Here is a 17,651-nt window from a genome sequence, read left to right as displayed (position 1 = left end):
TGTCCGGCTTTGCTTCCAGGACCCCCCCCCGGGGAGGGGGCGTTTGCAGAAACGAGCACACACCCTTGATAATAAAAAAGAACATCTCCCAACCGCGGGGAAGTTTCCTTGCAAGCCAATCTACCGGTGGATCAAGGCGGGGGGGGGACACACACTGAGGCTGCAGCATTAGGTTTGGGGGAGTGACACTAGGGGGGGAGTTAAATGTGGAAAATCAGCGCCCCCCCCCCCCCCCGCCGGTCCCTCCATCTCCTTATCTCTGCAAGATTTGGGGCATCCCCCGGGCAAGGCTCCCAGGCTTCTCCTCCGGCCCTACAGCAGTTTTGGGGGGGGGTCTTTTATCCTCCCAGCCCTCCCCAGCCCTCGAAAGCCCCCAGGTCTTCATAGGAAGGAGGGATTGGGGAGCGGGCGGGGGGCTGCAGGTGAAGGTGGGGGGAGAGGACACGGGGGACAGTGTCTTCATGTCCCCCCCACCCCGTTCTCAGAGTGTCACCCCCCCGGTTCTCAGAGTGTCACCCCCCCGTTCTCAGAGTGTCAGGGCATGCGTGTGGGTTATTTTTTTTGTGTGTGTGTGTCCAGATCCTGGAACCTTACACGGACACACATAAAAAATAATAATAATAATAATTAAAACTAAATAAAATAAAGAAGAATAGGGTCAAGAAAAGTCCCCCCCGAGGAGGAGGGAGGACAGAGGAGAAGAAACAGCCCCTGGTAGCTAATGTCACCGCTTTTCCTCGAAAGCTTTCGATGCGAGCGGAGCGAGCCCCGGCGTTATTTGTATGATCTTACGCTTAATTTTTTTTTCTCTCTCTCTTTCTCTCTCTCTTCCCAGGCGTTGTAGGCTCCCGGCAGTGACAGTTGCTCCCGGGACGGGCTACATCACACTTACACCTCTGCGAGCCCCACTACCTGGCGCATCCCCCGGCCCTGCCCCTGTCCGTCCGTCCGTCCGTCCGTCGGTCCCCCGCCTCCCCGCCCCATGTGATTCCCGGGATGGGTGTGTAAAGAAATGGCCCATCATATTTCTCTCACTTTTTCTCTGCCCTTTCCCAACCCGGAAGAGCTCTGATCTTCAGCCCAGCCCGGAGGAGGAGGAGGAGGAGGAGGAGGAGGAGGAGGAGGAGGAGGAGGAGGAGGAGGGCACGGGTGGGCGTTTGGAGGATGCGGCTCCCCCAGGTTTTCCCCCTGGGTGGGAGTTTGCGACATGCCAGCAGCAGCCGCTCCGCTCCTCCCGCACTGCTGCCCTGAGAGCTCCAGCGGAACGGGACAAAACAAAAAGCATCTGCCCAGGTCAGTGAATACTCCGATTTGTGTGTCTGTAGGTCCCCCCACCCTTCTCCTTCTTCTTCTTTTTTTTTTTTTTTAATTCCTTCGCCTCCTCCTTCTCCACGTGGAGGGAATTAGGATGGGGATCTCGGCTCAAAGGGCAGAAACTCAACCCGACTCCCCCCCCCCCCCTTTATTGTTTGGGGGGAGTTGAGTTTTCCCGGTGACCTTGGGGAAAGGCATTCCCCGACCCGGGATCGAAGGGAAATTTGGGAAGAGAGTGAGAAAAAAGGTGTTTTGCCCCCGGGTGTTAGGGGCAGAGGAGTGAAGCTGGGATGGCCAGAGGTGGGAGATGGGACACGGAGCTGTCATAGCTGGGATGTAAAATATTAATCTCAGGCCGGGAAGGGATTTATCTGTATATGCGGGATCGGGGCCTTTCCGTGGCCGGCTTCCTACCTATGTGCGTATACCTTTGTAGATACAGAGCCGCATACGCGGATCACTTCTATTTGTGTGTACAGCGGTGTCCGTGCCGATGGCTGCTAGCGCGGCTGCGAGCAGCGGGACGTCTGCGTTTCTATACTGTGCCCACATATAAGACCCACCGATGTTGATTTTGATGATGGCAGGTCGATCTGTGCTGCATCGTGCCTAATAGACGCTACATATTTAGCACTATATCTATTTATGTTCAAACGTATCTAGTATATAATATCTAACAAGCATACCGTGCTTCTAATAGGATCTAATGAGGGCGATCTTCCGCCCCTTTCGGCAGATATTCCTCTTTTTAGACCTCGTAAACCCAAACCACCGCTACCCCAGCCGCGGAGGAGAGATGTGCCGTTAAGACAGGCTGAGGTGAGGAGGGAGATGGCTCCGATCCGGGCCCGGACCCCCCCCCGGGTCCCTTCCCCGCCGCTCCCGGGCCCGCCGGGCAGCTCTTCCCGGGGGAATCCGCGGGCCCGACCGGGCCGTCCCGGGCTCCGGCAGGACTCGGTGCCGTAGGACGAAAGGGGAGTTTCTCCTCTTTCCCGGGATCCCTGGATTTAGGGCTTTCTCTCCTCCTTCCCCCCTTGTAGTAAAATTTTCCACCCGCAGGACTGGGGGGAGGTATTTCAGGACGGAGCCTGGAAATGGCTCGGGCTGCCCAGAAATGCGCGTTAGCTGTCATTAAGCATCTTCAAAACAGAAAGGGGAGAAAATATCCATCCGTCCATCCGTCCATCCATCCATCCGTCCACCCCAGCTCCTCTTACCTTCACGTGTCCGTACACAGGCAGCGAGCGCCTGGTGACGGATTTTAATGCAACCGGATAATTAATAACTACCGGCCCTGCTTGTTTTCTCTATTATTTATGGGCCGCAGGTGCGGAGTGGGGCTGCCGGGGCTCGGCGGTGCCTTGGGCAGGGCCGGGCGGACACCGGTGTCCCCCCCCCGGCTGGGATCCCCCGTCACCTGGGCAGACAGGGGGGGACAGAGAGGGTCCAGGCAGCGGGGGAGTGGGTAAGGAAAAGAAGAAATAGGCTCTTGGGAAGGAAGGGGGGGGGGGAAGAGAAGGAAGGGTTCCCCCCCCCCGGCACTTTGCTCCCGGCTGGGGCAAAGCGCTTCCTTCTCCCTGGGGATGTTTTTTCTTTTTTCTTTTTTCTTTTTTTTTTTTAAATGTGAGTCCCACATTTATGGAGCGGGGTGTGCCACTGTGCCAGGCGGCCGTGTCGTGCCCGTTCACACCCGGAGCGGGGGGGGGGGGATGTCTTTGGACCAGGGAGGTTTATTTTTGGGGGGTGCTGGGGGTGCAGAGACAGCTCTAAACTAGCGGCAGCCGAACGCTTCCCGGAGTAAATCGCTCCGGTTTTAATGCCGAGAAGTCGGGATATGCCCCTGCACCTCGCCAAGGAACTGGTGTTAATTCTACCGCCTCTTCTTACGCTAACCGCCTGGCCATTTGTGTTTGTTGCTTTATCTAAGTCCCAGGGTAATTTCTGCTTTTGGGGGGGGGGGGGGGGAAGTCATTAAACGCGACGGCAGCTTCACCTTCTCCGTGGGGTGCGAGGAAAACGGCGCGGCTCGAGTTTAAAGCCCGCAAGATGCTTTGCCTTCGCTTCAATCCGCCTTCAAATCTATCGCCCAAAACGGTCCTGGGCGATAAAACAAAGCCGAGAAACCCGAAATAAAACGACTCCCCCCCCCCCCGCGCCTCCCCCCCCCCTTTTTTTTTTTTTGCTAATGCGCATTTCCTTAACCTCACCTTAATTTGGAGTGGCTGTTCAAGCGGATTTCTAGGTTGTATTTTGTTTTCTTCTCTTATTTTTTAATTTATCGCCTTTCCGGAGCGCTGCCCGACCCATCCCTACCCCCGCGCCGGGCGGACGGGAGCGATGCCCGGTGCCGCGGCGGGTCGGGGAACCTCTCCGGCCAGCTTGGAGGGGGGGGGGGGGGAAAGAGGAGGAAAAAAAAAAAAAGGGTGGGGGAAATAAAAGGGAGAAGGAGAACCCCTTTTTCAAGCCACCCCTTTGCTGGCTGGGAAAGGGAAAGGGGGGGGTGGGGGGAAAAAAGAGACTTACCGGGTTGAGCGTGAAACCCGCGGAGGGAAGGAAGGAGGGAAGGAAAGAGGGAGGGAAGGGAGCTGGACTCTGCCTCCCATCCCGGAGCAGGACGGGGCACTGGCAACAGGGGTGACACGGCTTCCACCCCCCCCCTTCTCCCCTTTGCCCGGCTCCCCTCCGCGTCTCTGCCGCGCAGTTTGGGGAATGTGTCGGGGGGAGAGGTCGCCTCTGGGACTTGCGGAGCCGGTTTTTGATCTTTCTCAGACCTTTTTTTTTTTTTTTTTTAACTCCTGCAGTGTCCCGGGGCAGTCGCCCTCCTCTCAGCTTCAAAGAAGGCGGGGGGGGGGGGGGGGCGGGGGGAGGAGGGGAAAGAAAAGTTCCCAGTTTCTCTCCTCCCAATTTTAATTCTTCGAATTTCTTCTCTTCGGCAGAGCAGGGTTTTCCCCCTCTCTTCCCCCCCCCCCCCCAATCAAATAGCATCATTTACGCTGAAAAAAAAGTGTGTCTGTCGGGGGGGGGGTGGTGGTGTTGCACGAAGGGAGAAAAAATTGGACCCGGTGTAATCAGACGTTGATTTGTTCTCTCTGAATTTGCATGGCTAGGCATTTCTTTGTGTGCGTGTGTTTATGTTTCCTCCCGATCTTCGCGAAGGAGAGATAAATGAATTACTAGAAGAGAATGGAAATATATATGCATGTATTTAAAAAAAAAAAAAGGAGTAAAAAAAGAAAAACCTCCCATGTGGCTGGTTTCGAAGCGGAGGGGAAAGCTCACATGGGATGAGAAAGGGGAGACGCAGAAATGCCAGTCTAGTGTCTCCGTCTCTCTTTCTCTTGGACTATTATTATTATTATTATTATTATTATTATTATTATTAATTTTGCTAGCCCCTAGCTGGAAGGATGCTGATTATCTTTTTACTGATAAAGAGAAGGGGGGTTGGCCTTGGGGAAACAGATCATAATTCCTGCCTAATTCACGAAGGGGAGGAAAAAAAAAAAAAAGAAAACAAAATATTCCCTCTTCTCTCCGCCTTTGTTTAACCCGAGATTATCTCAGCAGCGTTACCAGGGCCCAGCCATCCTCACACCGGGGGCTGGCAGGCTCCGTGCCCCGGGAGGGGCTGCCCAGCCAGGGAGATGGCAACGGAGAGGGAGAAAGCAAGTTGCTGTATACAAGGGGGGGGGGGGGGAATAAATAAAAATAATCTTCGGAGCTCTGCCCTGGGCCGTGTCCTCTCCATAACCCTCCCATTCGTCGCTCCCGGCTGTTTGTACAGCTTTACCTGTACTATTCTGGTACCCTGTAAAAAAAAAAAACCCAGCCCGGCAAACGTAACTTAATCCGCTTTCAGTCAATTGTCGTCTAAAAGGGGGCTAAAGGAAAGGGGGGGGGAAGAGAAGGGAAGGGGGGGGGCTTTTTCTGCCTGTCCCCGCCCCGAGGTGCCAGTCGCAGCGGTGGGCACCGATGGGGACGGAGGCAGCGGGTGCCCCCGGGTCCCGGCACCAGAAAAACCTCCCCGATATCTATTTTAATAGGAAGACCTGGAAGAAAAAAAAAAGGGGGGGGGGGAAGCAGCTTTAGTGCCCTTTGACTGCTCATTTTTAGGGGAGGGGTAGGCTGAGTAACCGCCCAATTTCCCCGAGTTTGGGGTTTTTTTTTGTTTTGATTTTTTGGGGGGGGGGGACGGATGGACGACGACTTTCAGTGACTTTTGTCAAAAGCCTTTCCTCTAACCTTTCAGCGCCAGAGCTAGCCCCATTTTCTCTTCCTCCCCCCCCCCCCCATCCCTCCCCTAGCTAGGAGGGATGCGGGAGCCCCCCCCCCCGAATTAACCCCCGAGCCCCCGAGCCTTATCTGGCGGCTGGTGGCGAGCTTGGGGCTAATTGCTCCAACAATGGGCTCCTATTAACGCCGAGCTGTCACTGGAAACCCTGCTGGGGGCTGCCGGGGGGGGGGCGAGGTGATGGATCTGCAGCCACAGCCTGGGAAAAGGACGGTCAAGGCCAGAGCAAACCCCCCGGGGATCACAGATTAATCCGAGGAGAGGGGAAAAATGATGGGTTTGCTCCCCCCCCCCTTTTTTTTTTGGAGGGGGGGGGTGTGTGTGTGTTTTTGCCCTCCCCACCACCGTTTTTTCCCGGCTGGGAAGGGGATAGGAAGATCGCGTCTATGGAGGTCGGGGTGAAAATGCAATGGGCGAGCTGAGAAAACTAGATTTGAAAGCGGGTGTCCTCCTCCCGAAATTGGGGCTGTGGCTGCGAGGGGCTGGCAGCCCGCAGGGTCCCGCCGTGGCAGCCCCTGTCGTCCCCCCCCCCCGCCCTGTCAGGGCAGGACGGGGCCCTCAGGGCTGTTGCCACTTCTTCCCCCCCCTCCACTGACCAGACTTGGTGTAGCTATTGATATTTTTTTATTATTATTTTATTTTACTTTATTTTATTATTTTTACTTTATTTTATTATTTTTATTTCATTTTATTTTTTAACTTTAATAATTTTATTTTGCATTAAACATTCCACGCCCTCCAAACAGCTGAAGGAAAGCAGTTCCCCCCTACCCCCGGACAGGGGGAAAGGCACGTTTTCTCGATGGCTTAGCAATTTTGTGACCTCTAGATGGAAATTCCCCTCCTGTGATCCCACGGCTGTAGGTCCCAGGGCTGTAACTGCGGGAGGGGGGAGGTTTGGGACTCTCAGCTCACCTGCCCAAAGATCCCAGCTAGGGACTAAGACGCCCCCCCCCCCCCCCTTATCCAGATGTTAAAACAGATTTCTTTTTAAAGTGACTTTTTCCAAGGGCTGGAGACCACACCCTCGCCCGCAGGGTCTGGAGAAATTTGGGGAGCGGGGATACAGGGGCAAATCCCGGGGAGACACTTCGCTCTGACGTCCATAAAACGTTTAAAGCTAGGGCGGGGGGGGGGGGGAGAGTTTGTGTTCTTGCCTACAATTAAACGCTTTGTAGAGGATGCTCCCCTCTTTACTGTCCTCCTCCTCGCAAAGAAATCCGCCCCCCCAAGGAGGAGGGGTGGGCAAGGGACCTCTGCCTCCCCCGATGCCCGGGACAGTCCCGGGGGGGGGGACCTGCCACCCCCATCCCGGTTTGTCCACCTCTGCCCCCCCCCAGACGCTCCCAACCGGGCACGTTTCCCCGGTTCCCCCCCCCCCGACCCCGGCTGGGCTGCACCGACCCCACCGCACGGCTGGTTCCCTCGCTTTTATACCTGCCTCAGACGGCTTTGGGTTTTTGGTTTTTTTACATAAAACAAACATATATATGTGCATCCCCACCGAGAAAGCATGAAACCTCAGCGGTGCTGTTCTGTCCCCACGCCCAACGGCGGATGGGCCGTACCGGGGGCTTAAAACCGGGTTTAAAATGGGCGCAAGGAGCCGGAGCATCCTCCGTCGGGGAGGCTCAGCTCCGCCGTCCGTCCGTCCGGGAGCGGAACGGAACGGAACGGAACGGATCGGAGGGATTTCCAGGCTGCAGGTCGTGCCCAGCCCGCGGGGAACGGCGCTGGCCCCGTCGACCGGAGACCGCCCCGGCGGCACCCGGCAACGGCGACGGGAACAGCGGCCGCCGCGGCCGAGCCCCGGTTTTTAATTAGAGCCCCCCCGTATAAAAACGCCTGAGAGGCGCTTCCTCTCGCAGCCGGGCAGGCGGTCTCTTGCCGGCGTGCGGAGAGGCAGCACCCAAAGGCACCCTGTAAGTGACTTTTGCTAGTTCTTTTTTTTTATTCTTTCCTTCTTTTTTCTCTTTTCTTTTCTTTGCTTTGCTTTGCTTTTCTTTTCTCTTCTTTTCTTTTCTTTGCTTTTCCTTTCTCTTCTTTTCTTTTCCTTTCTCTTCTTTTCTTTTCCTTTCTCTTCTTTTCTTTTCCTTTCTCTTCTCTTTGCTTTCTTTTCCTTTTTGTTCCCTTTTCTTTTTTCTTTTCTTTTTACTTTTCTTTCTTCTTTTTTCTTTTCTTTTTACTTTTCTTCTTTTCTTTTTACTTTTCTTTCTTCTTTTTTTCTTTTCTTTCTTCTTTTCTTTCTTCTTTTTTCTTTTTTTTTCCTTTTTTCTTTCTTCTTCTTTTCTTTCTTCTTTTCTCGCTTCTTTTCCTTTTTTTTGGTTGTTTTTCTCTCTCCTTTCTTTCCTTCTTTCCTTTTTCTCCTCCCCCCTTCTTTTTTCCCTGTTTTCCTGTCTGTCTGCCTACCTTTCCTTTCTCTCTGCGTCTTTTGTCTTTCTCTCTCTCTCTCCCCTCTCCTCGCTCCAACCCCCCCTTTCCCCTTTTCCTCTCTCTTTCTCTCTTTTCCCTCTTCCCTCTCTCCCCCCTTTCTCCCTTCCTCCCCTTCTCCCTCCGCCAGTCTCCCTGTCCCGGGCTTGTCCCCTGGCCGGTGTCCCGGGGCGGGGAGGCCAAGGCCGTACCGTACCGTACCGTACCGTACCGTACCGTACCGTACCGGGCCGGGCCGGGCCGGGCCGGGCCGGGCCTCGCCGCGGTGCCGGCGGGGCCGCTAGGGGATGCCCTGGCTCAACACAGCGGCCGGGCCGGGCCGGCGGGGCGCGGGCTTCCAGCCAATCAGCTCCTCCCGGGGCCGGCGCCCCAGTTCCTGCTCTCCCCCCATTGGCTGCGGCGGCGGCGGCGGCGGCCCCCGCTGGGCGGCGGGCGGCGCTGCGGGCGCGGAGCCGGCGGGGGGTCGCCGGGGCCGGGGGTCCCCGCCCGCAGCCCCACCTCGGCCGGGGATGGGGGGGGGGCTGCCTCTTCCCGAGCCCCCCCCAGCCTTCCCGTCTCTGCTTGCGCCCCACTGGGGGTCCCAGTGGAACTGGGAGGGGGGGGGGAACCCCCCCCCGAAGCCGTATCGTTTCCAAACGCGGCCGTTTCTCCGCGCTGATATCCTTCAAAATCAGAATAATGGCTAAATCCTTCATGAGGCGGAGCAGCTCTCCACCCGCCGGTGGAGGAGGAGAGGCAGCTTTATTTCAGGTGGCCAACCCCCCCCCCCCCCCTCCGCAGGTCCTGCACCTGCCGGCGCATCCCCGGCCCCGCTCCTGGGGGGGGGCTCCGGTCCCTCTTGGCATCCCCCCGGGGGTGTCAGCGGGAGAACCGATCCGCTCCCCTCCACGTACGACTTCCCGAAGTGGCCACTGGGGAAAAAAAAAAAACCCCAAACTTAATTTTCGCCCTTAAAAAAAAGGGAGAATCAAAAAAAAAAAAAAAGGGATGGGGGGGGAAGGTTAAAAGAAGTCGGTAAAAGGGGGTTCCCGGGGGTGCGCGGCGGGGGCGGCCGGTGCGGCCGGCCGGTCCCCTCCTCAGGCGGGGACAGGCTCCGCCTCCCCCGGGCTTATGACACTGGAACCTCCTTAAGTTGCGTCTCGCCACAGCTGTCTGTAAGCACTGAGCCGGCTGGCGCCATCCTGCTCCTTTCAGAAAGAATGCCTTCCCTGTAAAAAAAAAAAAAAAAAAAAAAAAAAAAAAGGGAGAGAGGGGAAGGGAAAAAAAAGAGAGAGAGAGAGGGAGGAAAAAAAAATAGGGAAAAAAATAGGGCGAGAGAGCGAGCACAATCTGATCTGATCAAGCACTTTCAGCTTCATCCCTCCTGGGTCACATACTGCTTCTCCACCAAGGTTTGTGCGGAATTTCTTTAGCAACTTGTCGCTTTTTTGTTTTTTTTTCTTCTCTCCTCTCCCCCCCCTCCTTTTCTCCTCGGTCCTTCCCTTCACCCCCACCCTCTTCTCCATCGCTTTACCCCCCTCCTCGATTTTTTTTTTTTCCCCCTCTTCCCCCCTTTCTCGGTTGCATAATAATTAATGAGTAACCAAAGTGACTCTAGGCTGCAGAGCAGCGAATGGCACAAGTTCTCACCGGCTTAAGCCGCTGGAGCTTCTCAGGTGCAAATGGAAAAAATAAACAAATAAACAAACAACCGCGACGACAAAAAAAAAAAAGCCAAAAAAAAAAAAAAGAGCAAGAGGAAGAGCTGAGGCGGCAGGAGCGCTGTTAGAGCTGCTCGGCTCCGGAGAGGAGAGAGCGAAAGAGAAAGAGGCGCTGGGGAGAGGTGGGTCCAGGGCAGAGCAGGCGCTTCCCAGGGATGGCTGCCGAGGGATGGGATGGGTTTTCTCCTGCCTAAAAAGTCAGGTGCTAAAGTTCAGAACTTCTCAAGCACGTTTCTCTCTCTGCCTCTCTCTCTCTCTCTCTGCTCCTTCCCTTTCCTCTTTCTCGTTACAGGTGATCAAAGAAGAGAAACATCTGCAAAAGAGCGGAAGATACTGAGGGGATCTCACTCCGTAGAGATTTTTTTTTCCCTGAGTTTGTTTGTTTTCTTTTTTTTTTTTCCTTTTTTATTATATTCTTTTTTTCCCCTTTTTTTCTCTCTCTTTTTTTTTTTTTTTTTTTGGAATCGATCGTTTATCACCATACCCCCCCTCCCTCCACTTTAAAACAAACCTAACCAGAAACATCCCCAAACTCGCCGAGCACTTTCCCCCCCCCCACCCCCCCGCATCACTCCAGCACCGTCTCCCCCTCCTATCTCAAGCCCTCCGCGCCTTGCTGAGGAGGAGGAGGAGGAGGAAGAGCAGCGGCGGAGCAGCGAGCGCGGAAGATGGAGGTCTCCACGGACCAGCCGCGGTGGGTGAGCCACCACCACCCGGCCGTGCTCAATGGGCAGCACCCGGACTCGCATCACCCCACGCTTGGCCATACCTACATGGACCCCACGCAGTATCCTCTCGCCGAGGAAGTGGATGTACTTTTTAATATCGACGGACAAGGCAACCCCGTCCCTCCGTATTACGGCAACTCCGTGAGAGCCACCGTGCAGAGATACCCCACGGCCCACCACGGTGAGTGTGTCCACCGAGACCCCCGGTCCCTGTCCCGGTTCCCACGGGCGGCCCCGCTCCCGGTGCCGGTGCCGGTGCCGGCGGCTCCGCGCTGCCCCGAGCCCCGCCGGGCCGGCTGCCGTCGGGCAGACCCTCTCCTGCCGGCGGGGAAACTACGTCACGGGTGGATTTTGGGGTTGGCTTATTGGAAATAATTCAAAATCCAAGCTTCCTTCCTTTCTTTCTCTATTTCTTTTTTATCTTTCTTTCTCTTTCTTTCTCTCTTCCCCTCTTTCCTTTCTTTCTCCATTTCTTTGTCTGTCTCTTTCTTTATACTTCTTTCTCGCTTTCTTTCTCTTGCTCTTTCTTTCTCTCGTTTCTTCACTTTCTTTCTCTTGCCGTCTTTCTCTCCTCCCTCTCTTTTCTCTCTCCTCCCCCCCCTTGCTCTCCTTCTTTCTCTTTCTTTCCCTTTAATCCTTCTCTTGTTTTCTTCCTCTTTCCCTCTCTCTTTCGCTTTAGTCCGTGTCCCCCCACCTTCATTAGGTTAACAGTTAGGGTCTTCATACGGTGTTTAGTTTTTGCACGATTAAGCTGCTCTGGAGAAGAAAAGCGAGCTGGAGAGCAGGGGTGTGAAAACGACCCTGCTGTCCTCACGCTTGGGCTATTTTATTCGCACTTGGTGAGCTCGTTAGGCTCGGGTCGAAAGTTTTTGCACATGCACCCAGGGCCGCACCACGGCGTGTGTTCAAAATAAGAAAGAATGAAAAAAAAAAAAAAAGAATCCCTTGGTGTAATGAGGTGTCAGACCCGGTGCGTTTTCCTGAGGATCCTGCAGGAAGGTATTGATCCGCAATGTGAATTTTGTTCCTGGGTCACAGGTTTTAGAAAGGAGGTGAAATACCTGGGGCCGACGGGGCCCAGGTCCACGGAGGCATGAGTGCTTTGGTGCCATCTTTTATGAAGAATCGGAGAGAGCCAGTATTTGTAGCTGGAGTTTACCTGTATGGTTACAAAACAGGGAAAAGAGAAAAATAGAAAAAAGGAGGCAAAACCCCCCAGATGCTGATTTGTGAAGCCGGACAGTGACCTCTGACGTGGCGAAATCTAAACGCCCGAGGTTTGCAGTGGAAATCACCCCAAAATCAAGGAGAAAAAAGTGGGACGAGGGAGTGGAGATGGAGCCGAGCCGGGTTCAGGGGGCTGCTCCCAGCCCTCAGCTACTTGTTGAGTGCGAGTCTGCATTAGGCTCCGCTCAGTAACTGCATTGTTCTGCTATTAGTCCCTTTAAAACAATTATTTCTAAGGATCAGCAGCCTTTGTCCTTTCCTTCTTTTCTTTTCATTTCTTTTTTTTTTTTCCCAATATATCAGCAGAAAGTGGAAATGCGGTCTCTCTGATCTAGCCTGAATATTATTTACTATGCTACTTCCTGGAGAAGATAATGAATCTTGACCCTTTCTATTCGTATAACCCACCTCCCCTTCCTTTCGAGCAGTTACTTTCAGTATTGTTCACAAATGTCTGGTACGGTGAAAACTAGCTTGGAGATTTTCTAGACACACACAAGCTCCCATGCAAACATACATGTCCACGCTGCACCAGCTCTTTAACTCTCTGTGGCTCTCTAGATCTGTGTTTGCATCTCTCCTTCTGTATATTTAGCAGTCTCTATACACGTATCACGATACCTACAGAGGTTAAGGCTCTCCAGATGTCAATGCGTTTCCAGGGCTTTATTAGCAGGCACTAACTTGCTCTCTTCCAGTTGAATAACTGTGTTTTTCAGCTTACAGCGATTTGCTGAAGTTGCTGTGGATTTGGGTAGATTTGGTTCTTTGGATATATTTTTCTTTTTTTTTTAGCAAGGGCAGAGATTAATTTAAAATATTAGGTGCCATCCATTAAGAATGTTTCTAGCCAAAGATAAAAAGGTTTGACTGCGTAAATCTAGTGGTTTGGGTTTTTTTTTTTTTCTTTTTTTGCGAAGTCCAGGTCTGTATTTTAAAATACAAGTGAAGGGTGTCTTGCCATAAGAAGGGGATGGAGAGTTTCTTTTGAGACAGTTGGTACTCTCTGCGTGTGCCATATCGCCACGAAAAAAGCCGTCGAACATTTACGTGCAGCCTCATGGAAGAAAAAAAGCCAAACTGGGCGGTTTGCAAAGTTTATCATCAGCTCTGTTGGGAAGGTTATTATCACGTCTGTGGGCATCTTCTGGTCGTCTTCGTTCGACCAGAATATTCCCAGGGTTTGTAGCCCACGGCTGCGTTCGGGAAATTATTTTCCAGCTAAGAGAAAAAAAATGATTTCTGCAGCCGGGGCTTGGCAATTTCACGCAGGATCTTCGCTTCAAAGTCCGCGTGGGATTGCCTGGAAGAGGGAGAGAGCGCAGCAGGGCTCGCCAAATTCCGTGTCCCAGGGCTGGCATCCCTGCTCGGGGGGGTCCCGACCCGGAGAGCAGTTCCCGAGCAGGATCGGGGCTGCCACCTCGGGCTGTTGTAGCTTTTAAATTTTCATTTTTAAAGGGGAGTGGGCCTTGGCATCAGGTGTAATTTCGCCTGCTCCCCCCCTCCCCACTCGCCATGCTGAGCCCTTTGGGAAGGAGGAGGAGGAGGAGGAGGGGAAGGGGGGGTACAGCCCGGCACCCCCCCGGCGGGTTTGCCGGGGTGGCAAAGGGAACGTAACCGGCTTTTCGCTGTGCTTTCTCCGAGCAGGGAGCCAGGTGTGCCGGCCCCCGCTGCTGCACGGCTCGCTGCCCTGGCTGGACGGGAGCAAGGCGCTGAGCAGCCATCACAGCGCTTCTCCTTGGAACCTCAGCCCTTTCTCCAAGACCTCCATCCATCACAGCTCACCGGGACCCCTTTCCGTCTACCCACCCGCCTCCTCTTCCACTTTATCCGCCGGCCACTCCAGCCCGCACCTTTTCACCTTCCCACCGACCCCTCCTAAAGATGTATCCCCGGATCCGTCCATCTCCACCCCCGGCTCCACCGGTTCCACCCGGCAAGACGAGAAGGAATGCATCAAATACCAGGTGTCCCTGGCCGATACCATGAAGCTGGAGTCCTCTCACTCTCGGAGCAGCATGGCCTCTTTAGGAGGAGCCACCTCCTCCGCTCATCACCCCATCACTACCTACCCACCGTATGTCCCAGAATATGGCTCTGGACTTTTTCCCCCCAGTAGCCTCTTAGGAGGATCGCCTACCGGCTTCGGGTGTAAATCGCGACCGAAAGCACGGTCAAGCACAGGTAGGGCTTTTTGGCTTCTTCAGCCCCGTTTTTTTGGGAGAGGAGGCTAGGGGGGGGAAGCGGGGGGCAAAGGCATAGGGCTGCGCCCCCCCCCTCCCTCCTCCTCCTCCTCTCCGCAGGCAGAGGGATGCGCACAAGCAGCCGGGTGATGAAAGCAGCGGGGCCTGACCCCCCCCCGGGGGAAGGGGGGGACTTTACCTTCCCCACAGGTTGCCCCGCTGGGTTTATAACCCAACTCCCCCCTTGTCCAACCCCAAGCACGCCGGCTCGGGAGCCCAAACCTGTGTCCCCCCGCCCTTCCCCGTTGCCTCAGGGCTCCTGCCCCCCCCGGGACGTGGGGGGGGGTCCGGCCCCCTCCGCCACCCCAAGCGCCTACGATGCGCTCAGCTGCGGCGCCTAAGGAGGAAGCGAAACCGAGGGAACCGCAGCATTAGTGTATCTCTCTGTATTTTAATAATGGTACTAAATCCCGGCCAACTTCCCCCGCCTGCCCTCCGCCTCGTTCTTCCCAGGGCCTCTTCCCATGCGGTGCCCGCAGATGCGGGGAGGGTTTTCCCTGGGGCGGTGGGAAGGGTCGGGGGGGGGAAGGAGAGCTCGCCCACGCAGCCCCCAGCCCCATCCAACTCCGTACCGTGGGCTTTGACCACCCTCAGCGCAAGACCCCAAAAAGCATCCCCCCCCTCCCCCGGCCGCACGGCTCGGGGAGGAGCTGGGGGGGGGTCCCAGGGCTGTGCGCACCCCACGGAAGAGGGGAGCGGAGTGGAGGGGGGGGATTGCGCGGCTCCCGACGGCTGAAGGCTCCGGGTTTGGACGTTTGTGTGCACCGAGGGGTAGTGTGTGAGCCGAGGTTTGTGTATGTGTGTGTGCGCAGGGGAAAGGGCGATTAGTCAAAACTCTTTTTATTTTTTTTTTTGTCTCTTTCTCTCCTTTTTTTTTTTTTTTTCCGAGGAGGCTGCTGCAGGGTTGCCTGGCATGAATGAGATCAGTTTTCAGGGTTTTTCCAGGGTGACATTTACTCTGTCTGTCTGAGCAGGGACTGTCTCTATTTAGCTGATATGTTTGAGCTAATCCAATTATTTTCAGACTGCTGCACGCGACAGTTGCATTGTTTATCCAGCGCCAGGAACTTTAATAGAGTCCGGATGCGGTTAGAGTGACAAAAAACCCAGACCTGTATGTTTTGTACATGAAAGCAGGAGAGAGAGAGAGATAGAGTGAAACAAAAGAGAGGGACAGAGACTCAAACAGCCCTGGAGCGGCTGTCCCGTTTAACCGGAGGGGAACAAAACGACCTGGGTATTAACGGGAGCGGCTCCCCGCCTGGTCCCGGTACGGACCGGGTGCTGTGGTGGGGTAGGGACCGGTTTATTTTCGCCCCCGGTACAAGCCGGGGGGGGGTGATGTGCTCCCCCGGCCGCCCCGGTGCCCGCCGAGGCACCGGCTGCGCGGTATTTTCAAACCGTCTCGCCCCCCCCCCCCCCCGCCTCTTGTTTTCCTTTTGCCACTTTCTGTTACTTTACCTTCTAGAGAGACATCTGCGGTTCCTGATAAACCAACCCCAGCAGCAACACCTTTTTTTTTTTTTCTTTCTTTTTCTTTTTTTTTTTTTTTTAAAGTTGATTTTAGCAAGCTGGGAAGCTCGCAGACAAAGAGGGTTAGTGCTGGAGGAAAAGGAGGGAGGGGGTGTTTTTGCAGGATGAAAGAGGGAGAAACGGCTGCGAATGTCTTTTTTTTTTTTTTTTTTTTTTGGTGCTGGGGTGAGAGGAGAGGGGTTTAGTGCAAAGGCTCTGGAAAAACGGTTGCCGTTTGTGGTTAGGGCGCGGATGCCTCTTGCTTGAACACAGCGCGGGCTGGGGCAGCGGGGAGCCGGCTCTGCGCTGAGTTAGCTCTGCTCTGGCCAGCTGAGGTCTTCTGCTGCTCTTAGATGGGCCAGCAGTGTCATTAGGTGCAAGAAAAAAAAAAACAAACAACCCAACAAACCGAACACCCAACAAAAAACCACTGAACCCTCTGAAAGTAGCTGAGAGGCATCCCCATCCCCCCCAGTTCCCTCCTCTGAGCTGGGAGCTGGTGGGCTGGGGGACATCCCCCCACCCCTCAATAGCCAGGGAGAGGATAGAGAGGTGCCGAAAAGGAGAAGAAGAAGGAGGGAAAGACCTTAAGCAGGGCTCAGGCAGGCTTGGGGGCTGTTTGGGATCCCAAATATGGGATGGGCCATCCGGCTGCAGATGCAGTGGGAAAGCCAGCGGGGTTTCTGCAAGTTGGGTGGTGGAAGCTTAATGGCAAATTAATCGATAGCGGATATTGGCAGCGCGGTTGCGTATTGGCTGGGGCCGGGGAGGTGTTTTGATTGTTGATCTGTGATTATTTTGGGGGTCCTTGATGTGGTTTGACCTGAGGCCAAAGGAAGACCCCCCCCCCCCCAGGCTCATGTACCCCCCTGGGAGTTGGGGCAGTGCTCAAGGAGTGACCCCGGGGTCCTCACACCCATCAGAAAGGGGGGGCATGGACTTAAATTTGGTATCCATCCATCTGGGGAGGGTTGGAGGCTCCTTGCAAAGCCTGCCAAGGTTTGTCTGGTCTAGCAACATGGGGTCTGGAGGGCTGCAGAAGCCCTTAATCCAGAGATGAGGGGGAATTTTCTGCCCCCCCCAAAGGAGGGACCTGTGGGAGGGGTGAGAGCTTCTCCAGGGAGCCCCTCAAGCCACCATGGGGTTTGGGTTGTCATTGTCACCATCCTTCTTCCTTGCTGCTGGGACACAGGCCTGATGCTGCCTGTAGGGTGATGCTGGGGAGGGGGAAAGGATCAGGCCCCACCAGCCTTCCCCCCCCCGCCTGTGCCAGGGCTGTCACTCAGCCATGGCCTTGGACCCTTGCTTGGACATCCTGAGCTTGGAGAGGACTGACAGGGTCTGGCATGGCTGGGTCTCTCAGGGGGGTGGTTTGTTTCTTTTTTTTTTTTTTGGGGGGGGGCGGGTAGGGTGTCCCCAGCCCCTTTCACCTCCACTTTCCCTAAGTGAACTATGTGCTCTCTTGTTTCCAGAAGGCAGGGAGTGTGTAAATTGTGGGGCTACCTCAACCCCTCTGTGGAGAAGAGATGGCACCGGGCACTATTTGTGTAACGCCTGTGGACTCTATCACAAAATGAACGGGCAGAACCGGCCCCTGATCAAACCCAAGAGAAGGCTGGTGAGTCTCCTTTTTTATTCTTTCTTTTCCTTCTTCTGCAACTTTTGCTTCTTGTCTGCAGCTCGGGATGGACAGGGAAGCTCAGCCAGCTCCGAAATCTGGTCCCACTGCGTCAGAGGGCTGGGAGGGGGGGATGCTCGGAGAGATGCTCCCAGCTGCTGTGGGCCTCAGTTGTCCGGTCCTCTTGCAAACTGCAAAACAGGTTAAAACCCCAAGATCCAGGGCTTCTTGCAAACCAGAACTGAGTTTTCTCCCAGGTCGCAATGGGGCAGGTGCCTCCGCACAGCGCTTCTGGATGGCGACCCAAGGATGGTGGCTCTTTCCAGGGGCTAAAGGGCAGAGTAATCCTTTCCTAGTGACCAAAGAGATTATCAGGAGAACAGAATATTTCTCCTGGGCTCTCCACGCTTCTGTCCTCCCCTTCCCAAGTGTGTCTCCATGCCCTTTGGCTGGCAGCGTCATAGAGGGGGGACCCAAACTGGGTACCGGCCACCACTGGGGCATCAGCTGGACCTTGGTCCTGCAAAGGGCTTGGCTGATGGTCCTGGTGCCGCTTGAACCTGGTGTGGTCATTTGTACCTGAGCCGT

General features: G+C 54.9%; 1 protein-coding gene across 4 annotated transcripts in view; it reads left to right on the top strand.

The window, feature by feature from the left end:
- Positions 1 to 1,171: 1,171 nt before the first annotated feature.
- Positions 1,172 to 17,651, top strand: part of GATA3 (GATA binding protein 3) — a 29,439-nt gene continuing 12,959 nt past the window's right edge. The window contains exons 1-4 of one of the 4 annotated variants that reach the window (XM_052790060.1): positions 1,172 to 1,293; positions 10,028 to 10,644; positions 13,338 to 13,874; positions 16,918 to 17,063. In XM_052790060.1, coding sequence (XP_052646020.1) covers positions 10,404 to 10,644; positions 13,338 to 13,874; positions 16,918 to 17,063 — 924 coding nt within the window. In that variant the 5' untranslated portion in view covers positions 1,172 to 1,293; positions 10,028 to 10,403. Of the gene's footprint in view, positions 1,294 to 9,236; positions 9,427 to 9,583; positions 10,645 to 13,337; positions 13,875 to 16,917; positions 17,064 to 17,651 lie in introns of those variants that run through there. The other 3 variants (XM_052790058.1, XM_052790062.1, XM_052790061.1) reach the window with 3 other exon arrangements.

This window comes from Harpia harpyja, chromosome 6 (assembly GCF_026419915.1).
Source record: "Harpia harpyja isolate bHarHar1 chromosome 6, bHarHar1 primary haplotype, whole genome shotgun sequence".
NCBI lineage: Eukaryota > Metazoa > Chordata > Aves > Accipitriformes > Accipitridae > Harpia > Harpia harpyja.
The sequence above is the reverse complement of the archived record's forward strand: the minus strand, read 5'-3'. Positions and strand labels throughout refer to the sequence as shown.